Consider the following 21,763-nt stretch of genomic DNA (forward strand, 5'->3'; position numbering starts at 1 on the left):
CAAACAAACATCTAACAATCAAGGCACTTAATACCCTTTCAGATCTCTGAGGGATGATTTGTTCTTCCTGTAAACAGTCTGAAGACTCCATTCAGATTGGGCTCTAAGGACCTTTCATTCTAAGTGGATCTTAAGAGCTATCTTGCTGGCTAAGCTGCTTGTCAGATGAAGCAATAATGTCAGAGGGGGCATGAGCCTGGATTTATTGTAGTGAATAGTTAACCTTTGAAGTGTGATTATGACAATTTAAATCTCAACCATATCCGTCTCTCCTATTGTTAGCAGTATGCATTTGCAGCATCTTGTAAAGTTCTCCCAAAAGGATGAAAGAAAAGAGTAAGATTTCCCATTTGGGAAAACAATAAGTGGACTGGAAAAAATACTGGAGAGACTAGGTCTTATTTTTTTAAAAGCACATTACTTGTTAAAATGTCACACCTACGTCTTAAGGAATTTCAGAATTTTAACACGTAGATTTGAAAATGATCTTCGAGAAGCCTTTTGGTTGTACACTGGTAAGATCAAGCCATGGAGGGGACTGGATTTCCCCTTATTTGCATAGATGAGGGTTTCCCGGTGTTTTCACTGCTGTTTTTAAATTTCTGTTTGCTGTAATTATTTATCAGTTTAAATCCCCTGGAGAAATATTGAAGGTGAGGGGATTATGGGAGCGTGAAGGCAAGGGAGGAAGAGAAAAGGAGGATGGGAAAGGGTGGGGGGGGGGGCTGGAGAGAAACGTGCTTATGGGCAATTTCATAGAGTTGTGTGGAATTCCAGGTTCCATTCGGGTGTCTTCTTGTGTGGTAACGCTGTTTGCCTCTGGGTGCAATGCTGATTTTATATTTGGATGTTTTAACACCTGCTCATCAGTGCTGGTTTTCACAATACAGAATTATAGCCTGATCTCCTCTCACTGGCAGCTCTTAATGAAATCACACACATACTGTCAGTTGGTAATAAATAGTAAGTAGAACCGTATGGAATTGCTGTCAGTCAACCTTGGGCACCGCATTTTATTTTATTTTTAAATGTTTATTTGTTTATTTTGAGAGAGAGAAAGCACAAGTGGGGGAGGGGGAGAGAGAGAGAGAGAGAGAGAGAGAGAGAGAGAGAGAGAGAATATCTCAAGCAGGTTCTGTGCTGTCAGTATAGAGCCTGATGTGGGGCTCAATGTCACAAGCCATGAGATCGTATCATGATCTGAGCTGAACACTTAACAGACTGAGCCACCTAGGCACCCCTGGGCACCACATTTGAAAACAAACCTTGCATACTTGGCAAAATTAAATCTCAAAGATAGCCAATAGATTGGTGATTCTTGTCCATAAATGAGATGGAACGATTCACGTACCTGGTGCTGGGCCTGCCACCTGGTGGCGTAGTCCTACAGAAGAGTCCTTTGCATTCGGGCCGCCTTTTCCACTAGACTAACATCTGATAACAGTACAGCGATACTCTGTTTGCATATTTATGTCAGAACAGATCAGTCCAAGTATCTCTGAGAGACACGGTGGAAAAGGGGAAGAATATACCTGGAGAGGTAGCTTTAGGGTAAAAAGTAGTCATTGTATGGACTTCTAGCCCTGAACTATAATTCACCTGAGTCTGGATTAGTTTCCACAGATGAAACATGGATTAAATGAGCCCGAGTCCCAATTAACCTCTGGTGTCTGATGAACTGGGGAGCAAGGGTGCCATTAAGTGGGCAGGTGGGTATTGCCAGCTCAGGCTGCCCACGAGACCGGACCAGACTAGACGAGAGCTCCCTCTAGCCCCTGTGGAACGGAACTCTGTGAGGCTCCTCATCGACAGAAGAGCTGGTTCTTGGCCCTTGAATCTGCAAAGCAGGAAAGATTCACATTCCCAATAACCCCTCCTTTGCCACCTCTGGACCTTCAAAGAGTTGAGCCTTTTGGCTTCCCACATGTCTGTGCCAATGCTAAGTTTTCTGAGGGATAATTAACCTTTACTGAGAGCATTCTGTGTGCCAGCCACTTGCCTAAACACTTTAGATTTTGTGTTTCTTTTAATATGTCATCCCCAGAATAGCCACCAGAGGCAGGCATTCATACCACCCTCGTTTCACAAATGAGGGCACTGACCCGCCAAGAGGTTAAATAATTCACTCAAGGTCACTGAGCCTGCTGGCAGAAGGCCCGGAATTAAGTCCGGGCAGCCTGGGTCTTCACTCTGTTCCCACCCCTTCCCCACCGCCCCCCAGCTCTGGAGTCCTGGGAGAGCCATGAGAGTTCCGTCTCTCACCTGGTCTCACCCATGTAACTGAGTTTCAGGTCCTCCTCCAGGGCATGGACGACCCTAGACAGTATTAAATCGTAGGCCACGTCAGTGCCCTCCATCAGCCCGTTTCTGTGCTTTTTCCCCTAGAGCTGATACGCACCTACCTTCCATCATTGTTCCAGCTTATCTGTAACCCAATAATGAATGAATCATTAGCCTTCATTCAGTGCTTTTTACCTTACAGAGCACCTTTACGTATTTCACTTAATTTTATCCTTAAAAAAAAAAAATTAAAGTTATTTAAGAAAGAGAGCAGTGGAGGGGCAGAGAGAGAGGGGGGGAGAGAGAGACTCCCAAGCAGGCTCCACACTGTCAGCACAGAGCCTGATGAGGGGCCCGATCTCACAAGATCATGACCTGAGCTAGATCAAGAGTCAGACACTTAACTGACCGAGCCACCCAGGCACCCCTAATTTCATCCTCATAACAGCCTTGCAACAGATAGTTCTCAGATAGGTAGACATTATTACAGGCGAGGAGACAGGCGAGGAGCGATGAAATAATTGCCCAAGGTCATGGAGATGGTGAGTGGCAGAGACAGAGCTGGAATCGGGGCGTAAATCTGTGTTCTTGGCATTAAGTCATCCCAAATCCTACCCCTGTTAAAATCACCTTCCTTCCATATTCTGATCTCAGCTGACTAGGAGAGATAAAGGTCGCTATGTGAAACAGGTCACACCAAATGATGATGGGGTCAGTGCACGCTGTCATTCTCCCCATTAAATAGTTGTACTTGGAGGCCCCAGAAGGAGAGAAGCAGGGCTGTAAACCCCAGCAATCAAGTGAAGGCTGGGATTTCAGGCCTCGGGTCAGAAACAGACAGAAGAACGTACCCTATGCAAGGCCTGCCCTCGACACACAGCATTTGCCCCATTTCCCTCCAAGCTCCTTACCAAATGCAGGCTTTTCAGGATCAGGACGCAGAGCTCTACAGGTCATGGACATGTGTGCACCGGCTGGTTCCAGACTCAGATGTGTCATGGAAGTATTGGAATCTCTGATGACAAACCTAAACACAGAGTCCAGAACGTTTCCAGACCACTGTTGGGTGACAGATTGTTAAAATTTCCAGTAGACGCACCTGAATTCCCCGAGTCCTCTTCGGACTGTGGGTAGATCAGGGCCTTGTGCACCTCCGTGGGCACCTGGGCAAAATGCAAAGCCGTGATCTGTGATCTGGACACTTCTATAGAGAAGTCCAGTGCCGGTGTGCCTCTGCCTCCAGGCTGTGCCTCTCCTCTCGGCCCTGTCACTTCTTCCTGCGAGCGGAGGGTGGATCGCATCTAGAAAAGGTGGTCGTTTTTACTTCTAACAACAGAAGGGCCCTTGGTCTCCATACCTTATTAGTCAGGGGTCCTGAGGAAAGAGCAGGAAACCTTCACAGTATTTGCACACTGCCTCTGGTCTGGCAAATTCCTGCCAGAGCTCGATTATACTCTGCTTCTAAATACTCATGAAAGGGGGTGCCTGGGTGGCTCAGTCGGTTAAGCATCCGGCTCTTCATTTGGGCTCAGGTCGCGATCTCACAGTTTATGAGTTCAAGCCCTGAGTCGTGACGGCTCTGTGCTGGTGGTGTGGAGCCTGCTTCCGATTCTCTCTCTCTCCCCCTCCTTCTCTCTGCCTCTCTCCTGCTTCTGCTCTCTCTCAAAATAAATAAATAATTTTTTTTTTTTAAAAAAACAACAACTCTCATGAAAGATCCGAGAATAATCCTTCAGGGAATACATTTGTGCTGCAGATTATGGAGAACTTTGGACTGGACACAGTTCTGAATCTCCCTCCCCACCACTGTCTCCTTGACGTAAAAATCCATCTTGAGTCGTACTTAATAGCAGCGATTCTGTTTTTCTTTATACTTGTAATAATAACTCCCATCAGCTGGAAAAGGAAGAAACCTTTAGAATTTTAAGAGGCTGATACCAATCTTTTCATCCTTCCCCTCTCCGAAGCGAGCAGTTCTCTCTGACATTTAACCACACACTGGCACCCGCGTCCCAGCTGGTATATTTAGGGCCATCCCTCTGTTCCAAGGAACTTTTTATTTTTTCCTCTTCACAGTTCAGCTGGTAGAAAGCAGCAGTTCTCAAAAGGTTCCTTATAATTAAAGGGACACAGCCAGTTAGGATCCCTACACCCACAGTTTGACCTACTTCTTTTTCACATCTGTTCACATAACACACGCAGAAAAGAACTCCGTTTTCCTGCCAGTCAGTCCAAACCTTTCCACTGGGCTTCGGAGGGCTTGGCTCAATACCTTGCTCCAGGGGAGGCTTCAAGAGCTGGAATCCTTGAAACAGAGTGGAACACTCGATGAGGCTGCCTGCGTGTCCGGGCCCTTAAATGCCCTTGCTGCTTCCCAGCAGGGCCAGTGGATGGCGATGCCTGGCTGGAATCACCCAGTTCCCTAACTTTGCTGTGTTTGGCTTGTCAACTGGGGACTATTTGTGAGTTGCGTTCGCACGCTGTAACCCCGTATGGTGTTTCTGCACCCAGGCTGCCTTGGTGATTTAATTACTTAAATGGCACATGTACCAAGGGAAAAAAAAATCACTGTCAGCCACGTGGCATTCATCACACTCTGACAATGAAATCCCAACCGGAGTCAACAGGAGGCCTTTCAGAAGGGGGAAAGATCCTGATTCCTAGCTTCTGAGGATCTCTCCCACAGCCTGGGGAGGGTAATCAGATTTGGGGGGGGGGGGGGGGCGGGATTAATTATCTTTAAATGCTAAGGGCTATGGAATATCATGATAATGACTGGCTTGGGTTTTCCCAGTGGCATTTCTAGTAGATTTCTTCAGGGTTTTGTTCTACAAAGATACTGTAAAGAAGGAGAAGAAAATACACCCAACACCTTTTAACATTAAGTTTGTGAAGCCCTACATTTGCACAGTTTGTTATTTTTTATATGCATTCATTTAAGTGGGAGCTGGGTTTAGGAAGAGGGTAAGTGATATGGGGAGGGGATCACTGTGGTTTCTGTGACGATTGGCTTATTTTTTGTAGGGCGGGGCTGTAACAAAAGAAATACCTATGAGGGAATGGAGAAGTATGTTTACAAGAGACCATGAACATCTCTGTGTTGATTTCCCTCCAGGCGGGGAGGAGCATGTGTTTGAGAATTCCCCAGTTCTGGATGAGAGGTCCGCCCTTTATTCTGGAGTACACAAGAAGCCATTTTTCTTTGATGGCTCTCCTGAGAAACCTCCAGAAGATGATTCAGACTCTCTCACCACTTCTCCATCATCCAGCAGCCTGGATACCTGGGGAGCCGGCCGGAAGTTGGTCAAAACCTTCAGCAAAGGAGAGAGTCGGGGCCTGATTAAGCCCCCCAAGAAGATGGGGACGTTCTTCTCCTACCCAGAAGAAGAAAAGGCCCAGAAGGTCTCCCGCTCCCTAACTGAGGGGGAGATGAAGAAGGGTCTCGGGTCCCTGAGCCATGGGGTAAGTACGGATGGTGTTTGCTTCTATGACCACCACCGACGTAGGCACCACCTTCTAGTGTCCCTGGAGGAGGTTCAGAGTGTCCGGAAGCAAATCCGCCTGAAGAAAATGGATACTAATTATTCATGTTCCAGAGCTTTTCTCTGCCAGCGTCCCTCCAGAAAAGGAGTCAGCAGTGTGACCTGTGACCTGCTCCGGCAGAAACCCAAAGGGGGAGGGAGCTGTGGCGTCCCCAGCAGGAGGGCGCGCGGGCGCCCCTCGGTCAGCGAGTTCAATATCACCTACGTGGTGGAGCGGAGCCTGTACAGCCACCTGAACCTGACCCAGCTAGTGCGGCCTGCCTCGGACAGGACCCTGAGCAAGGCCGAGAGACAGGACCTCAGGCGGTGCCTGCTGGAGGAGGATGAGGAGACCAAGAGGAAGTGGGCCGCCACGGTCGACCGCTGTACTAAAAGGGTTCTCTTGAGAATCCACCAGAAGTCCGTGAGTCACAAAGATGGTCACCAGGACGGCCTTGTCATTTCTGTGATGTGCAGTCAAGCATTATGGCCTTTCTTCCAGGGAACCTGGCGTCTTCCCCTCTCTTCTCCTAACTTCATGACTTCTGGCCATCACCTCAAATTTCTAACCCTGCTTTCTTTTAGTAATGGCTTCTTCTTTTCCACTCGTCCTCTTGCCCATTGAAGCTCTTTGGTTTTTAATTAAGACCAAACACTGAAGATGATCCAGAGAAGGGCTTTCAGAGTCCAGGGGTGGGGTTTGGCCTCCTTCTAGGCTGGTTGGTTCCCAGCCATCACGTCACTTGACCTCAAAGAATCTGATTCAGAACAGAAGGACATTTTGCCCTTAAACGAGTTGCTTATTCTTTCATTTAATTAAAACCATAGAAACTGGCTCAATGAAAGATTGCCATCAACAGAATCACCGATTTGGTGATTTGAAAACATTCATAAAGTACATTTCTCTTATGAGTAGTGCCAACCAGAAAGTTCTTAAATGGAAAGGGGGAAAAATATCCGAGCTCTTTTGTTTTACTTAAATCTATCGGATGTTCTATCTTAAACAGAAGGGTGGACCTTCAGAAACGTCTTCCCCTGCCCCGTAGATTCTTCTGTACGTAGCCAGCAATGAAACACTTACTTTCAGAAATGTTTTTTCAGTTTTGTTACTGAATTATCAAAGACCTAGTAAAAATTGACTTTTGAGGGCATGACTTATATTAAACTTGAGAATATAGGCATTTTCCCCTTGGAATTCCCACCCAACTTTTGGCTTGCACAGAAACCCATATAAAATGGCACAGAGCAAGGAAGAGCTGTGGGCTTCCTGCCCTCTGTCCCCTTGCGACTGCTGGCTGAGCCCCCTTTAAGGGTCTGAAGGAACAGACCATACTGTAGCCTCCCGTGGGGGCTTTCCCGGGTTCCTTCACATTCACGGATACGATGTTCTGCCCCAGACGATTACCGGAACTTATATTCATTCATTCAAGTTCTGCTTTTTGTAGAAATGGAGACTGATTGGTCCATGCCATCCCTCAAATGACTTCTCTGTTCCAAAAGGATTGCTAGGTCCATCCTTGCCTTTAGTCTTCTAGATGTTCCCACATGTGTCAACTGTCTTGGTGGAGCGTGTCTTCCATCTTTTCTCACTCATGCGCATCTTGTAACACATTCATACTATTAGCGACAGCTTCCCTCTTGGTTCTTTCTCTATCATCGCCATAGTTTGTGGTTGGGTTTGTGCTTGATGTATGTACACAGCAAACTCCTCCTCATTCATTCACTTCTGACCTGCAGGTCTTCTGTAAAATGCTGTGGCAAAGAAATCTTGGTATAATGTATTAACTTCAGAAGGGCTCTGCCCAGTTCATCTGCCTCTGTACCTTTGCACATGACCTTGATAAAACACATCCACCTCAGCTCTGTTCATTGGTCTCCCCGCCATGAGCTTAAATCATGTCATACCGAGAATTTTTCCACCCTACCTTGAATTGCTCATGTGTCCCTCATATTAATTACCAGGTTAGTATTGTAACTTCTTCAAGACTTTCTCTCTAGAAGTTGTATTTCTAAGACCTGTGCTAATTTAATTGTGTGTCAGGGATTCATTCTTCACTGACATTGAGTATGGACACGGGCGAGCTTCTTTTCAAGCACCAAGTTTCACCCCCTATAACGGTGGCACTGTGTAATCTCGATCCCAGAGGTCACCCAAGGCTGCATATTTTTAAGATACTATGAGCCTGAGGTAGTATTGGACAGTTCTACTGGCTAAAATAATATCTTCAAGGCTAAATTAGAAATTTGCACATACCTTTTCTTGTTAAGCATAATTGTACCATCAGGAAAGTAAAATTTCACTTTCTAATTGGAGAACTGTAAGTGCAAACAAGCATTTTAACAAAAGGTTTTTTTTGGGGGGGGGGGTGGTGGGTAAAGATAATTCCTTTGCTTGGTTTCCTTAAACCATTTTGTTTTCCATCCTTCTTGTCCTAGTGCACAGTTTCCTTTACTCTTCAAACCTGATCTTTTTGTCTTTCAAAAATGCCATATTTGCTTGATGAAACCTCAGGGAAATGAGAATGCTGTATTTCACTGGAAATGGTCACTTGTCTTCGTATTTTTGGTCATTCAGTTTTTTGTTTGAGGGAACAGGCATGCATGACATTTTGGAATTCTGTCCATTTTTAAACTCCCACCCCCCCCCCCCACCCCCCAAAAACATGTTTTCAACTGCATGGCCATTCCATTGACCGGCTCTCCTCATCTACAAGCATCTCTCCAAAATGTTCTTATAGTTACCGCTACAGGAGATACGAAGACCTTGAAAACAACCTCACTTAGGTTTCATTTGTGTGGACCACCAAAGCCAAAGATTGGCTTACTTTTACTGTTCTCACTAGTCTGTTTTCTCTGGTGAAGGAATGCTGTTTCAAGAACTACTTGATATTACAGAAAAGATTTAAGACTCGTCCAAGCGATGTTTATTATTATGTTCTTTGTCCCCCACTCCTGAAGAAGAGTCTGTTCCAGACATCTTAGCATATCACCGGGAGAGGTTTTAGTTGGTAGCTAAGAAGCCCAGTTCACTCTTAACCCTAAGCTTTTTATTTTATGAATAAATGCATGCAGCTGGTATATGAAGACCTAAACGAGCTTCTAATTTATTACAGTTAGAAGTTTCCACATAAATTCTTTCTCGGTTATTTCATATGCATCAGAAAGTACATGCTGGGCTCCAGTGTTGCAGTTGATGCTGGAATTTAAAGCAGGGAAGTGCAGAAGCCATAAAATGATGAGGCATCTGGGCGCCATACTTTATCTGTAAAGCCCTGAGTCACAGGAAAGGAACTAGAATAAAATCACTGCCTTTGCAAAAATGCAAACATCTATTTGGCATTATAAGCTGGAAAGGAAAAGTAAATGTTAAAAATGAACCTTGAGAGATGGTCATAACATTGCTCGCCAGGTTAGGGGATTTGGTGAATGTTTTTGTATAAAGAGGTCTTTCGCATTTTTTTATTTAAAAAAATTTTTTTTAACGCTTATTTATTATTGAGAGAGCATGAGAGGGGCCGAGAGAGGGGGAAACACAGAATTCGAAGCAGGCTCCAAGCTCTGAGCTATCAGCACAGAGCCCGACGCGGGGCTCGAACCCACAGACCGCGAGATCATGACCTGAGCCGAAGTCAGACGCCCGACTGAGCCACCCAGGCGCCCCTCGCTTTTTATAGAAGACAATACAGTTAGGTTGACTATAAGGGAGATCAGATTATCCATTGATATTTGATACACAATTAGAATTATGTCCATGGTGGATTATTTGAACCAGCAACAACAGCTGAAGGAGAAACACAGCTGTGTGTGACATCCGGAATTTGGTTATCCCCAAGTACCTCCCACAGCACTTCTCTATCCTGGCCCCTCATTCTGCCATCTCTCACCTTTTGGCCCCCGCCTGGGAGGCTCTGGTTTTACAATGGAAGCTCCCAGAATGTAAGGCCCAGAACTAAGCTTTAGTCCTTCGTTTACATATTTAGGATGTTTTACTAAGCCTGAACTCAGGTAAGGTAGGATATGGTAATTGGTCCGGGACAAGCTATCAGATCAGAGCAGGCCTGATGAAAAGTGAAAGCCCAGCACTCACGGCGTGTCTGCTACTCCTGAACAAACCAAAGCTCAGAGAGTCTAAGTGCCTTATCTGTCCCCCTACAAGGAAGTGGCGGGACCAGGGCAACCTGTGCGATTCCAGGAACCATGGCGTTTTCCTTCCCAAATGTTTCTGCTTTCTCAAGTCAGTTAATATACATCTCAAGTATATTTCTTTCAAACAAGCCATGTTTATAGTATGGGTTGTGCTTTTCTGTTCATTTCTTCCACGGAATAGCTGTGACCTAGACTTCTTGGGGAAACACGTCATACAAAATCTTGGAACCCAGATCTGCTATTCAGCTTTTATTACCAATCGCTTAAAAAGTGAATCCACTGTAAGAAAAATGAGTGTGCTTTGAGTCTGTCGTACAGACTTTTTGGGGTGGGGGAGGGAGTGGCCATTGAATAGCTTTTGCTGGAAATACAACAAAGAATTCGAAGCAAGTTTTGAAATATAAAACTACTGAAATATAAGCAGTTCCATAAAGTTTGAAACCAATTAAAGGACAATAAGGTTTTTGATTCTTTACAACATCAGCATTTTTTCCTATTGAAACTAAGGAGTGTGGTCAAAGACAGTCACTGAATCAACCTTTTCTTTCTGGACAAATGTGGTGTCTTCATACACTCTGAGTAAAAGGGTCACGATTAGTTAAGTTGGGCAGTTAGCTGGGAAAGTTAGCAGCATTTTTGGCTAGGTCAAGGAAGCAATGAGTGAGTAATCCTCTTGGCCTGATTGTGCTACTATAAACATAACCTTTTTTCCCCTTCTCAGAGATTTAAAACCAAGCAAAATAAGAGTCTGTTAGAAAAGCCTGCTGTCAGTGGTAGAGCTATACAGGATTCCAGATCTGGGTTTCCAAGACTGCTCTGAGCCCGTGGGTCCCCTAATACATATTTCCTCGTCATCATTACTATATGCAGCTGAAATCAGGGGACCGGAAGGGCATGTTCTGTTGCTAAGAGGCAGGGAATCTTGGAGCACTTAACAAACACATGGTGGTGTTTGGTTGTATTTTTTTTAACCAGTTGGTTTTTGCACGTTAAGGGGATTTTGGACCCCAGGCATAGGCACAGTTCCAGTGGCCTCTGGAAAGGCAAAATGAGGGAAATTTCCTTAAAACATGAATCATGTATGTTTGTTTGTTTTTTTTTCCTCATCATTTCTTGTTTCCTATTTTCATCCTGTGGACATACTTGTGATTCGGTGATTGTCCCGCAATGGGAAATGTGTTGGGTTGGCGCACTGCCGGCTAACTTAAACATAACTGGATTATTCCTGCCCCGCCCTCTCCTCCCCACAGAGAACCTGCAGTTTTGGAGGATTTGACTTGACGAATCGTTCTCTACACATTGGCAGCAACAGTTCAGACCCAATGGTGCGTACACATCAAAGGAGAAGCAGAAAGGTTTGGATTCAAGCATGTGGTTGCCATAGTTTCAAATTTGAGAAATTCTCCTAGTTTGAGAAAGGATAGTGCGTAACATCGGTGATCCTGCATCATAGTTGGATAGAAGCCCCTTGGTACCCATCATGGAGATGCTTTGCTGTTCCGTGTGGAACGACGATGACCACCTCCATTCCTGTGATGCCTTTGCTTCCGGTTTTCTTTAAGTCCCAAATCCAGAGGAGTTTGGCTTCTAGTAGCACGTGTACACGGCCACTACGCACAGGTAGCGTGACAGGATGGAGCCCTGTGACCGGGGTCCAACAGGATGTGCCCAAATATCTAAGAAACCAGTCTTATCACAGGCCAAGTGCATGGCCCTCTCGAAGTGTAGGTCTTCCTGATCTGGAGCGTCCTGGAATGAACCCAGTATCCTTGGGCCCAAACCAAACCAGACTCTTCAGAGCCAAGGTTCCAGCTGCCTGAGATCTGCTTCTGGATCACTCTGGGGACAGTCCACCACTGTGGTGCACAAGTTCCATTCCCTAAGGTTCCCTTTCTGAGGCTCCAAGGATGTAGGTGAATTTTACCTACAGTTTTGTTTTCTCTTTATGCATTTTGCCTGCAACTATGAAATTAAAATTCCGTGCTTTATATTTGTGTATATATCATATGTCAGCTAAAATACCCATCTGTGATTTTTCAAGTGTTTGAGAATTTCCTAGAAGAATAACACTATTTTATTTGGATGTCAAACTTTATTGATTCATAGACCAATAATTTTATGTAGTTAAATCTTTAAAAAAGAATGATAGAGGAAGTAGGATTTCTTTTCCTTTCTCAGGGGAAAGTCGTTTTCTAAGATGTAAAATAGAACGAGAGATGACCAAGTTTTGTTCAGGGAAGGAAATGTACATATTCTTAGCAGTTGACCACACGGAGCTCAAGAATGCTGTTAAGTCTGATCAGATATTGGACTTCTGATGACTGAGATTTGCCATGTTGTTCTTTCCACTCTTCCTGGGGTGATTCAGTAGTATTACCTTTCTCTTCTTCCCACTGCTGGGATTATGTGAACATTGGTTCATTTAAATTACTCTTTATCAATGAAATGCAGCCCCCTTGGGTATCTAAAATGATGAGGAAAAGTATAATAGGAGAAGAATATACTAAGGTTAAAAAAATAATAAGTGACCCACATCCCACTTTAAACAAATATACAAAAGGGCCTTAGCGAGTGGCTTTTAATTTTCAATAGAAAAGACAAATAACAGCACTGAGTTAACACAGGAAAAATTTCAGGATCCTGGGGGATGCCAGTATTTTTCTGAGAGGTAGAACATTAATGGTTTGCATAATAAAACCTGTTTCTGGGCATCCTTTTACTGTGATTAAAGGTATTTACAACACTTTGTTTTGCAGAGTAAAGAAGGAGATTTTGTGTACAAAGAAGTTATCAAATCACCCACGGCCTCCCGCATCTCTCTTGGAAAAAAGGTGAAATCCGTGAAAGAGACAATGAGGAAGAGAATGTCTAAAAAATACAGCAGCTCTGTCTCTGAGCAGGTATGGAACAAAGAGCAGGAGCAAAGAGCCAAGCCAAGGGCTATCAGATCTATGATCTGATGTAGTAGCAAATACGTTCATTGGTATTAACCAGGCTCCAGGACCATGCTTAGTTTGTGGACCCAGAAGCTCGACTGACATTTATTCAATAATTGACTCAGTAAACATCAGCACTTAGGGTGGGTGGTCCCTGCTTAGCGCTGGGAATACATGATGCAGGCCCCGCCTTCATGTACAGACAAGAAAAAGAAATCATGTGAAGAAGTGGTTACTCCTTAGTGCGGAAAGCATCTTAACATTTGACACAGAGGAAGGATTTTATCTGATAGAATATCCCTTGATACAAAATGGATCGCCAGAATCAAACCACAAAAAGATACTCAAGTTTCCTTAGATAACAGACTTTTCAAAAAAGGTAGAGGAAGTAGGAGCTCTAAAAGCTCCTGGCAAGTAGATCTTCTGATAGCAGTTGTTTCTGGGGGTGTTTTCATTGATTGGACCTCTGTGTGGCCATTGAGAGAGCACAGAATAGACCCCCCACCTCCCGTTCTGTGATTTCATCAGTAGAAACATGACCAGTTTCTGTTCTCATCGTTTGGGTGGAGGAAATAAAGGCGTCTGGAGAGTTCGGCCTTGAGGTGACTTTGACCATTTGACTTTCCTTTCCTCTGGCACCTTTACGGCATTCGAGGCCTCTGTCAACTTGAAATCTTTGGGTAATGTTTCTTTACCTACCAAATAAAAACAGGGAAAGGGGACATTTTTGCTCAGCTGCTGCCCTCTGGTGGACAGAGGAAGCTAAAATCCAGACCTCCCCGTTTGAGTCCCTGAACACCAGCTAGCCACTGGCCTGCACTGTGATTCACACAGTATCTTCAGCTTCTTACAGCGGTTGTCACGGGGGAAGATGGGGGGCGTGTACGGATTTTGTTTCCGTTCCAACTGGGCACATTTTTGATAGTCACAACTGGGTGGGGGTGGGGCAGGCTGGGTGCTATGCTACTGGCATCTGATAGAGGACAGAGGTGCTGGTAAACCTTTTATGACAGTTCCCCCCCAGCAGTTACCCATCTAACATGCTGACAGTGCTCAGGTTGAGAAACTCTGGCTTGTTAAACCTACAGAAGTCCGGGCTGCGTCCTGTGTGTCTTCTCCACGATCGTTTTCCCTTTTTGTCCCTGCGGGCATTGGGAGCAATGGCGATTCTAGATTTCTGCACAGCAGTGAGGCAAACTGCGCTCTCCTATGAAGCAGACGTCCTGCCAGTCACTGAAAGCAGCACCATCAAGTTGAAGCACTTTAGTTTGCTTTTCCCTTGATTTGAAACATCCACTAAAAGCTCTTATACACTTGCATTCTTAGGGGGTTTCTGCTTTATGGATCATGAGCATAGAACTTTAATGTCCTTTTCCGCCGTTTTCTAGAATTATACTACTATCTAGCAGGCTTCTAGTCTAATTCTCTGCTTTTTTGAAGCATTCATTTCGCTTAAAAGGAATAGATGATCATTATGATGCTTTTTGTAGAGAGAAAACTAATGTTGCAAGGTTTATTTTTAAACATCTTAGGAAATGTATCAACCATTATGGTAAAGATCTTTGCTTTGTCCCTGCTGTACACCCAGCACCTAAAAAACAGTACCTGTTGATAGGTAAACAATAGGTGATGAGTAAATTAATAAAAGTACTTGAGAACATACAGTATCAGAGATGTAGATTTCATATTGCTGTTTTTCAAAATGGGTGTTTTCAAAAGCATTAAAAAAGATAATTGGAGGGGCACCTGGGTGGTTCAGTTGGTTGGGTGTCTGACTCTTGATTTCGGCTCATGATCTCATGGTTTGTGAGATCGAGCCTTGAGTTGGGCTCTGCATTTACAGTGCTTGACTGCTTGGGATTCTCTCTCTCTCCCTCTCTCTGCCCCGCCCCTGCTTACATGCGTGTGCGCTCTCACTCTTTCTCAAAACAAACTTAAATTTTTTTTAAAGATAATTGGAAAGATGACTTAGTTGATGTTTCAGAAAGAGGAATGAAAATATTTTCAGGAATTCATACTTCACAGCTTCAGTTACTCCTCAGTGATGGCACCTCTGTTTATATTTGTTTTGGGGGTTTGTTCATTTTCCTTAAATGTAAAGGGATGTTTGGGGGGCCTCTGACTGGCTCAGTCGGTAGAGCACGCGACTCCTGATCTCAGGGATGTGAGTCCAAGCCCCCATGTTGGGCCTAGAGCGTACTTTTAAAAAAATGGGCTTTGGGTCAGAGGCTGCCTTAAATGTTTGCAGGACCCGCAGAATCGCGTCAAAGCTCTTCTGATGACTCGGCACTATGCAAATAACAGGTTTCATTTAGAGGGTTTTGTGCTCACGTGGCTATGTGATATGCCAGAAAGTGGTATGTTCTGGCAAGTAAACCAATCAGACTGCAAACTTTTTAAAGCATGATACTGCTTCTCTGTTTGGCACCACTAATCAAATGAGCGTGCCATACTTAACATGTGCAAATGAGGGGCCACCAAGCGAATAATGCCTCATGGCCGCCCCACAATTAAAAAGTACTGCTGAATCACTACTGTCCTCATTCTGATCTGAAAGGGGCTGGACAGCTTTTATGCTGCACGCATAAAGGATGTGAAAGAAGCTAAAACCACAGACGACATATAGAAATTTTATTACAGACCAAAAAAAAAAAAAAAAGGTATTTTTGGTATGTATCTGTATCCAAAATTGGTTATTTCATGAACTAATTTTAATAATTTATGTAAACAGATAAAGAATCTGGTCTTTTATTTACTTGTTTTTGCTTTAAGGTATAAACATTTCCCTTCAGATTGAGTCAGTGTTTTCTGATAGTACTTCAAAATCACACATTACTGGTAGATTGTACTTGATCTGCATTTGAAGTTCATTTTTACTACCGACCTATAGACTATACTACCTATCTGTCTTTTAAGCCTTTAATAAAATGTTCTAAGAGGTAGATATAGATATAGATATATATATTTTTTTTTTTTTTTTTTTTTTTTTTTTTTGGAGATTTCAAAACCATCTGTTTGAGCATGAAGAATGATTGCGTTACATGAGCTGCAACTTTAAACTGAAGCAAGGCTATAGATTAAAAAGGAGGAGGATTTGGGGTACAGAATCAAATATGGGGATAAAAATGGATTTGATTGATTGAGGGCTAAATTGCTTCCAATTATAAAAGGACACCCGTCCACTCTGATGAAACTTAATTTTGTTGAAACCCGTTGTAGGACTCGGGCCTGGAGGGAATGCCCGGCTCCCCTCCGTCTTCACAGCCTGATGGTGAACACATGGACAAACCGAAGCTCAAGGCCGGAGGTTCTGTCGAGAGTCTGCGGAGTTCTCTGAGTGGCCAGAGCTCGATGAGTGCGTCCCGTTTGTAATTATAGATGGTTTCCGTTGGAGTCCACATCAGACTTTTACTGGGTGTCAGGGTCAGGCAATCGAAAGATGAAAAGAACAAGTTCCCACCCTTCGGGTGTTGTTAGAGACAGACCTGCGAAATGTCTGGACCTAGAGTCATATTTGTTTTGTGGCAGACGTATGGCAGTGGCACAAACGGGGTGATGAATTTTGATCGGAGAAAACAGGGAAGCAACTCGGAGGAAGGATCTGGAGAACGGAGGGGAATAAGTCAAGGGGAAAGGCTCTTGAAATGACCAACAGAAGACGTGGGGAAAGAGCGAATTATAAATGTCACAGACAATGCGTGCCATTCAACCACTCCAGGACTAATGGTGGTGTCGCCAAATGGCGTGGGGGAGGAGACCAATTTAAACCCACCGTTTTCAGAACGCCTGGCCTTGTGCGAGTTCTTTGACTTCTCTGAGTTTCCTTGTCTATCGCAAGGGGTAAGGACAGTATGCCCGAGAGGTTATGAATGTGGAAGGCTTGTGGTGTCCTCCATTAGGGAGTCTGTCACCTGGATTCCTGGGTCATAAAGATAACTTGCCGGAGTCCCTTGTCTATTTAGGCGGTTGATGAGGAATAACCATCAGAAAATTCAGATCCCCTGGACTCCTAAGCCCGCCCTGCCGTGGTCTTGACACAACGGTTGTGGCCTGTGACTTCCCTGACCTGTCCCTTAATTTCCTGATCTGTGATGACCTTTAATGCCTCTAAGCTTTGCTACACAGGAAGTCCGTGTTTACCCTGGTTCTTCCTATCCGTGTGCAGGTGGTCAGACCGTAAGTACCACGGATTCCTCAACCAGCAACAGGGAGAGTGTCAAGTCAGAAGACGGTGATGATGAGGAACCCCCCTACCGGGGCCCCTTCTGCGGGCGCGCCAGGGTGCACACCGACTTCACGCCTAGTCCCTATGACACGGACTCACTCAAGCTCAAGGTGCGTCTCTGCCCGGCCTCAGACTGACGGTTTCTTTAAGAGGTGTTCTCTTGTCCTTGCTTTTGAGTGCTGGGCTACTGTGGTGCCGGTATCTTGGCTGCTGTGATAAACTGGTCTCCTCAGCACAGAAAAACAAAACCGAAAACCAGGTAGCATTTAGGACGAAGGCAGGTTTTATGTTAATGCTCTGTCATCACCGTCGCCTCCACCGGTCCTTACCTCTGACCTCAGCTTCCTTTTAGAGTTCCTGTTGTCCCCGCCCCCCGCCTCCGGTTTTGCTTTCTCCAGCTGAAGAAACCTTACTGCCTTCTCTGTATGACTAACCAGTGAGGTTTTTACAGGACAGATGGAGCTCCACAAAATGTATGAAGCACTTCTACAACAGGGCTTGCTGCTGGCATTTGATTGGTGGGAAATTCTTTCTCTAGGGAGTAGGAGCTCTGGATGGCGGTCAGGCATCCAGAGGGCCAGCCAGGTGCCCAGCCAGCCATGAGCACCAACAGATACTTCAGCCACGTTTCACCTTGTGGTGAAGGGGGGGTGGAGGGTATGAGACCTCAGGCCTGCAAGGAATCTAGCAGAGGCAGGAGAGCTCTGGCTCTCTGCCAAGCTCCCACTCGTGTATAGTGACCTGTGGAACCCTGAGTCTGGCCCTTCGTTGTATTTTCTCATCTGTGTGATTAACACATCTAATTGGTGCAGGGTTCATGCCTAGAGATGTACCTAATGGAAGAATCTTTGTTCCCTGGGCCACAGAAAGGAGACATCATCGACATAATCAGCAAGCCACCCATGGGCACCTGGATGGGTCTGTTGAACAACAAGGTCGGCACATTCAAGTTCATCTATGTAGATGTGCTAAATGAGGAAGAAGAGAAGCCCAAGCGCCCCACCAGGAGGAGGAGAAAAGGAAGACCACCCCAGCCCAAATCTGTGGAGGATCTCCTTGATCGGATCAACCTGAAAGTCAGTTTCTTCTTGTTCTGGTCACATTTGGCTCCCTGCTGCCTTCTCCTTTTCCTAAATTAAGCAAGGGCACATTCAGGGAAGGAGAAAGAGTCATCTGTGTGATCCAACAAGGGCAGCCCGTTACTATGATGAGTAGCCATTATTCTACAGAAATAGGTACCGGAATTCTAATGCTGCCGTTGACCTCTGCGGTGGGTGACCGCCTAAGTCCCGGGTCAGAACTTGCTATTAGCCCCAAGAACAGCTTTCAGAGAGCCGTGAGGTCCGAGCTACTACCAGGAAGGGCTGTAAACACAAACCCCTGGTGCCCTGCTCCCTCAGCTCCTCAGACTGAGGATTTACGCCCACGGCCCGTCTCCCACTGTCCCTCTCAGGATCTAGTGAACCGGGGCCGCAGCAGTAGATTCGGTCTCCTCCCTGCACAACCCTCTTGCTCCTGAGGAAGTCATCGCGCTTTCTGAGTTGGATTTCAGCAGCCCTATAAACGAAAGAAGTCTCCTGGGCTGTGCACGCTGCAGCGTTAGAGGCCCTAAAGCAGGGGCACAGTGAAAATGCAAGCCAGTGGGGCCCATGTCAGCCTGCAAGGTACATGTCCTTGACCCCTGATTAATGAAATGCCTTGCGCGCCTGCTCAGCTGAGGGCTGGGAGGTACACAGCAGATTACAAGCGATACTTACTAATCTTCCAGCTACGTGAAACGGACTGTGGAAAGAGTTTAGGGGTTCGAGGCTGCTTGAGGGTCCCGAATCACAGGGCCTGCTGACTCCCTTGGCTTCTTTCCCTCACAGGAGCACATGCCCACTTTCCTGTTCAATGGGTATGAAGACCTGGACACCTTTAAGCTCCTGGAGGAGGAAGATTTGGATGAGTTAAATATCAGGGACCCGGAACACAGGGCTGTTCTCTTGACGGCGGTGGAGCTGTTACAGGAATATGACAGTAAGTCCCTCCCGGCACACAAGTGTCCCTCGTTAGATCAGTCACATGCTCAGGTCCCTAGAGTCATTCAGTTGGCCCTACTTGATCCAAAGCCAGGGCCAGTTTTGTATTATGTCAAACAGCAGCACAAAGGCACAAATTTCCAATGTAGCCCTTCTGGTTTATGTGGGAGCAAAGAAAACCTTACTGCTGGCCCCTTTCCTGGCATGTTTCTAGGTAACATTTGAAGAAAAGGCTGCTGTAAGAGAGGATTGAATTGCAGCGTCTTTTTTCTTTTTTTTAATATAAAAATCTCTGTTTTTTAAAATATATGTTCTTAAAGTTTATTTAATTTTTTTTTATTATTTTTGAGAGAGAGAGCGAGAGAGAGAGGGTGGGCCGGGGAGGGGCAGAGAGAGAGAGAGAGACAGAAGCTGAAGCAGGCTCCAGGCTCTGAGCCGTCAGCACAGAGCCCCACATGGGGCTCGAACCCATGAACTGTGAGATCACGACCTGAGCCGAAGTCAGATGCTTAACCAACTGAGCCTCCCAGGCGCCCCGTGTTTATTTGTTTTTAAAAGTTTATTTATATTGAGAGAGAAAAGAGAGCACGAGTAGGGGAGGGGAGAGAGAGAGAGAGAGAGAGAGAGAGAGAGAGAGAGAGAATCGCAAGCAGGTTCCGCACTGTCCATGCAGAGTCTGCTGTGTGGAGCCTGATCTCACGAACTGCGAAATCGTGACCTGAGCCGAAATCAAGAGTCAGACGCTTAACCGACTGAATCACCCAGGCGCCCTGAAGTTTGTTTATTTATTACTTTGAGAGAAAGAGAGTGCATGTGCAAGCAGGGGAGAGACAGAGAGAGGGGGAAAGAGTTTCCCAAGCAGGCTCTGTACTGTCAGCGCGGAGCCCAATGCATGGCTTGAACCCATGAACTGTGAGATCATGACCTGAGCTGAAGTCAGATGCTTAACAGACTGAGCCACCCCGGCACCCCTGAATTGCGGTCTTCTTAACCCCATAGATGCCAACTTAGGCACTATGGGATGTGCAGCCTCAGCATGCCGTCGGGATACACAAAGGTAACAGACATACTGGGAGTATCTTGCCCAGCCAAGGGTTAATTACTTCTCAAAGCACACTGGAATTGTTCTCTTATTGAATAGGATGGTTAATGAATATATGACATTCATTGGCTTCCACTGAAGCAGGAAGTATCTGAAATGAATATGTAAGAGATTCCATATTGCAAATTCTCAGCTGAGGTGATAGCTCATTTTTATAGTCCATGGACAACATTCAGTAAGCTCCCAGCTTTTATGTAGTCTATTTGAATATACTGTATCCTTTGCTCCATTAACCTAGTCTTATCTTGCTCTTTATTCTTCAATCTGACATCAAAAATATTCCTGAAATTATGCATCACGAGGGGAGTATCTTTCCTAGTTATTGAATTCAAATGCATTTTCTTTCACGTGCTCTGCTTCGCTAGCTAATAGCATTTCTATAGCTAAAAGACAAACCCAAACCATGGTTAATGGTGGGAAAGAAATACATTACTGAATGCATCAGGCCCAAAGGACATGGGAGCAAGTGAGTCAGTACAGTTAAATTCACTTCTGCTTAATCGGTCCTCCCTCTAAATTAACTGATAATATAAAGGACCACATACCATCAAATAGAAGGCTGAATCCTAGATAAACATACTGCCTTCAGGGATAGATCTGAAGAGAGTTGTGTTTCATAGTTAATACCACTTCATAACTATGTCTCTTTGGTATAGGAGGTGTCTCCTGGGGGTCTGTGGCCAGGTTGGGCACAAGGAGCCTCCTGGCCCCGTGCCCAGTGTGGCCAGCCAGCTATCCTGATATCAATTAATGTTAAATCATCTAGTCTCCTGGACCACAGCTGCTCTATAAAATAGCTCATTTGCTCTTCCTCAGCCACTGAGAACAGCTGGCTTATCAACCCTGTCCATTACGTTTCCTGGAGCATTCAGAACACTTCCTCCTTTAGGAGGACCGAAGCTAAACACGGAGGGTAAGACAGGCCGGATGTGCCCTTAGTCTCTGTCCTGCCACACTGGCTCAGATTCACCGTCCTGAGGTTTGCACCAGGGGATATTTTGTAGGAGGGAACCTATGATGAGGCATACTCAGAAAGTCTAAGGAGGGCTCTTTGCTTCTTGAAATCTGTGCTGCGCCCCTGCTCAGACTATCCCCAGTGCAAAAAGTAGCTCGTCCTCTTAGTGGTTGTAAAACAAAGGCTTCATGGGCTCGGGGTGCTGATTAGTGCCAAGGGTCTGGGTCTAGACTTATCCTAGGATTGTAAGATTTTACATTCAGTGCAGTTAAATTTTAAGTAGTACTCTAAGTAACTGGTGACCAAGAGGGACACCATAGATTCTGTCAAACTGCATTTCTGTGCCCTAGACAGATCCAGAGATCTGTTCAGATCTTGCACCTTTTCTAGTTCAGCCACGCACAAAAGCAGGAAGCACATCACCAGAACGGCTTGGCAGGCAGGCCGACCAGCATTCCTCAGTGCACGTCTGTGCGTGGGGAATGCAGGCCTCTGTACAGGGTTCCATTTGGAAAAGACTCTAATGGTCTGACAGCATTTCCCTACACTGATACCAAAACCACTGTCGTAGGCTTGC

General features: G+C 45.4%; 1 protein-coding gene across 9 annotated transcripts in view; it reads left to right on the top strand.

The window, feature by feature from the left end:
- The window catches only part of SASH1 (SAM and SH3 domain containing 1), a 314,865-nt gene that overhangs the window by 267,920 nt on the left and 25,182 nt on the right, over nt 1–21,763 (top strand). For 7 of the 9 annotated variants that reach the window (XM_078447431.2, XM_078447430.2, XM_078447428.2 and 4 more), the window contains 7 exons: nt 5,396–6,225; nt 11,198–11,272; nt 12,704–12,847; nt 16,103–16,238; nt 17,049–17,218; nt 17,975–18,184; nt 18,977–19,127. In XM_078447431.2, the coding sequence (XP_078303557.2) occupies nt 5,396–6,225; nt 11,198–11,272; nt 12,704–12,847; nt 16,103–16,238; nt 17,049–17,218; nt 17,975–18,184; nt 18,977–19,127 (1,716 nt within the window). The remainder of the gene's footprint in view (nt 1–5,395; nt 6,226–11,197; nt 11,273–12,703; nt 12,848–16,102; nt 16,239–17,048; nt 17,219–17,974; nt 18,185–18,976; nt 19,128–21,763) is intronic. The other 2 variants (XM_078447436.2, XM_078447441.2) reach the window with 1 other exon arrangement.

Source organism: Panthera onca, chromosome B2 (genome assembly GCF_046562875.1).
Source record: "Panthera onca isolate mPanOnc1 chromosome B2, mPanOnc1 haplotype 2, whole genome shotgun sequence".
Taxonomy (NCBI): Eukaryota; Metazoa; Chordata; class Mammalia; order Carnivora; family Felidae; genus Panthera; species Panthera onca.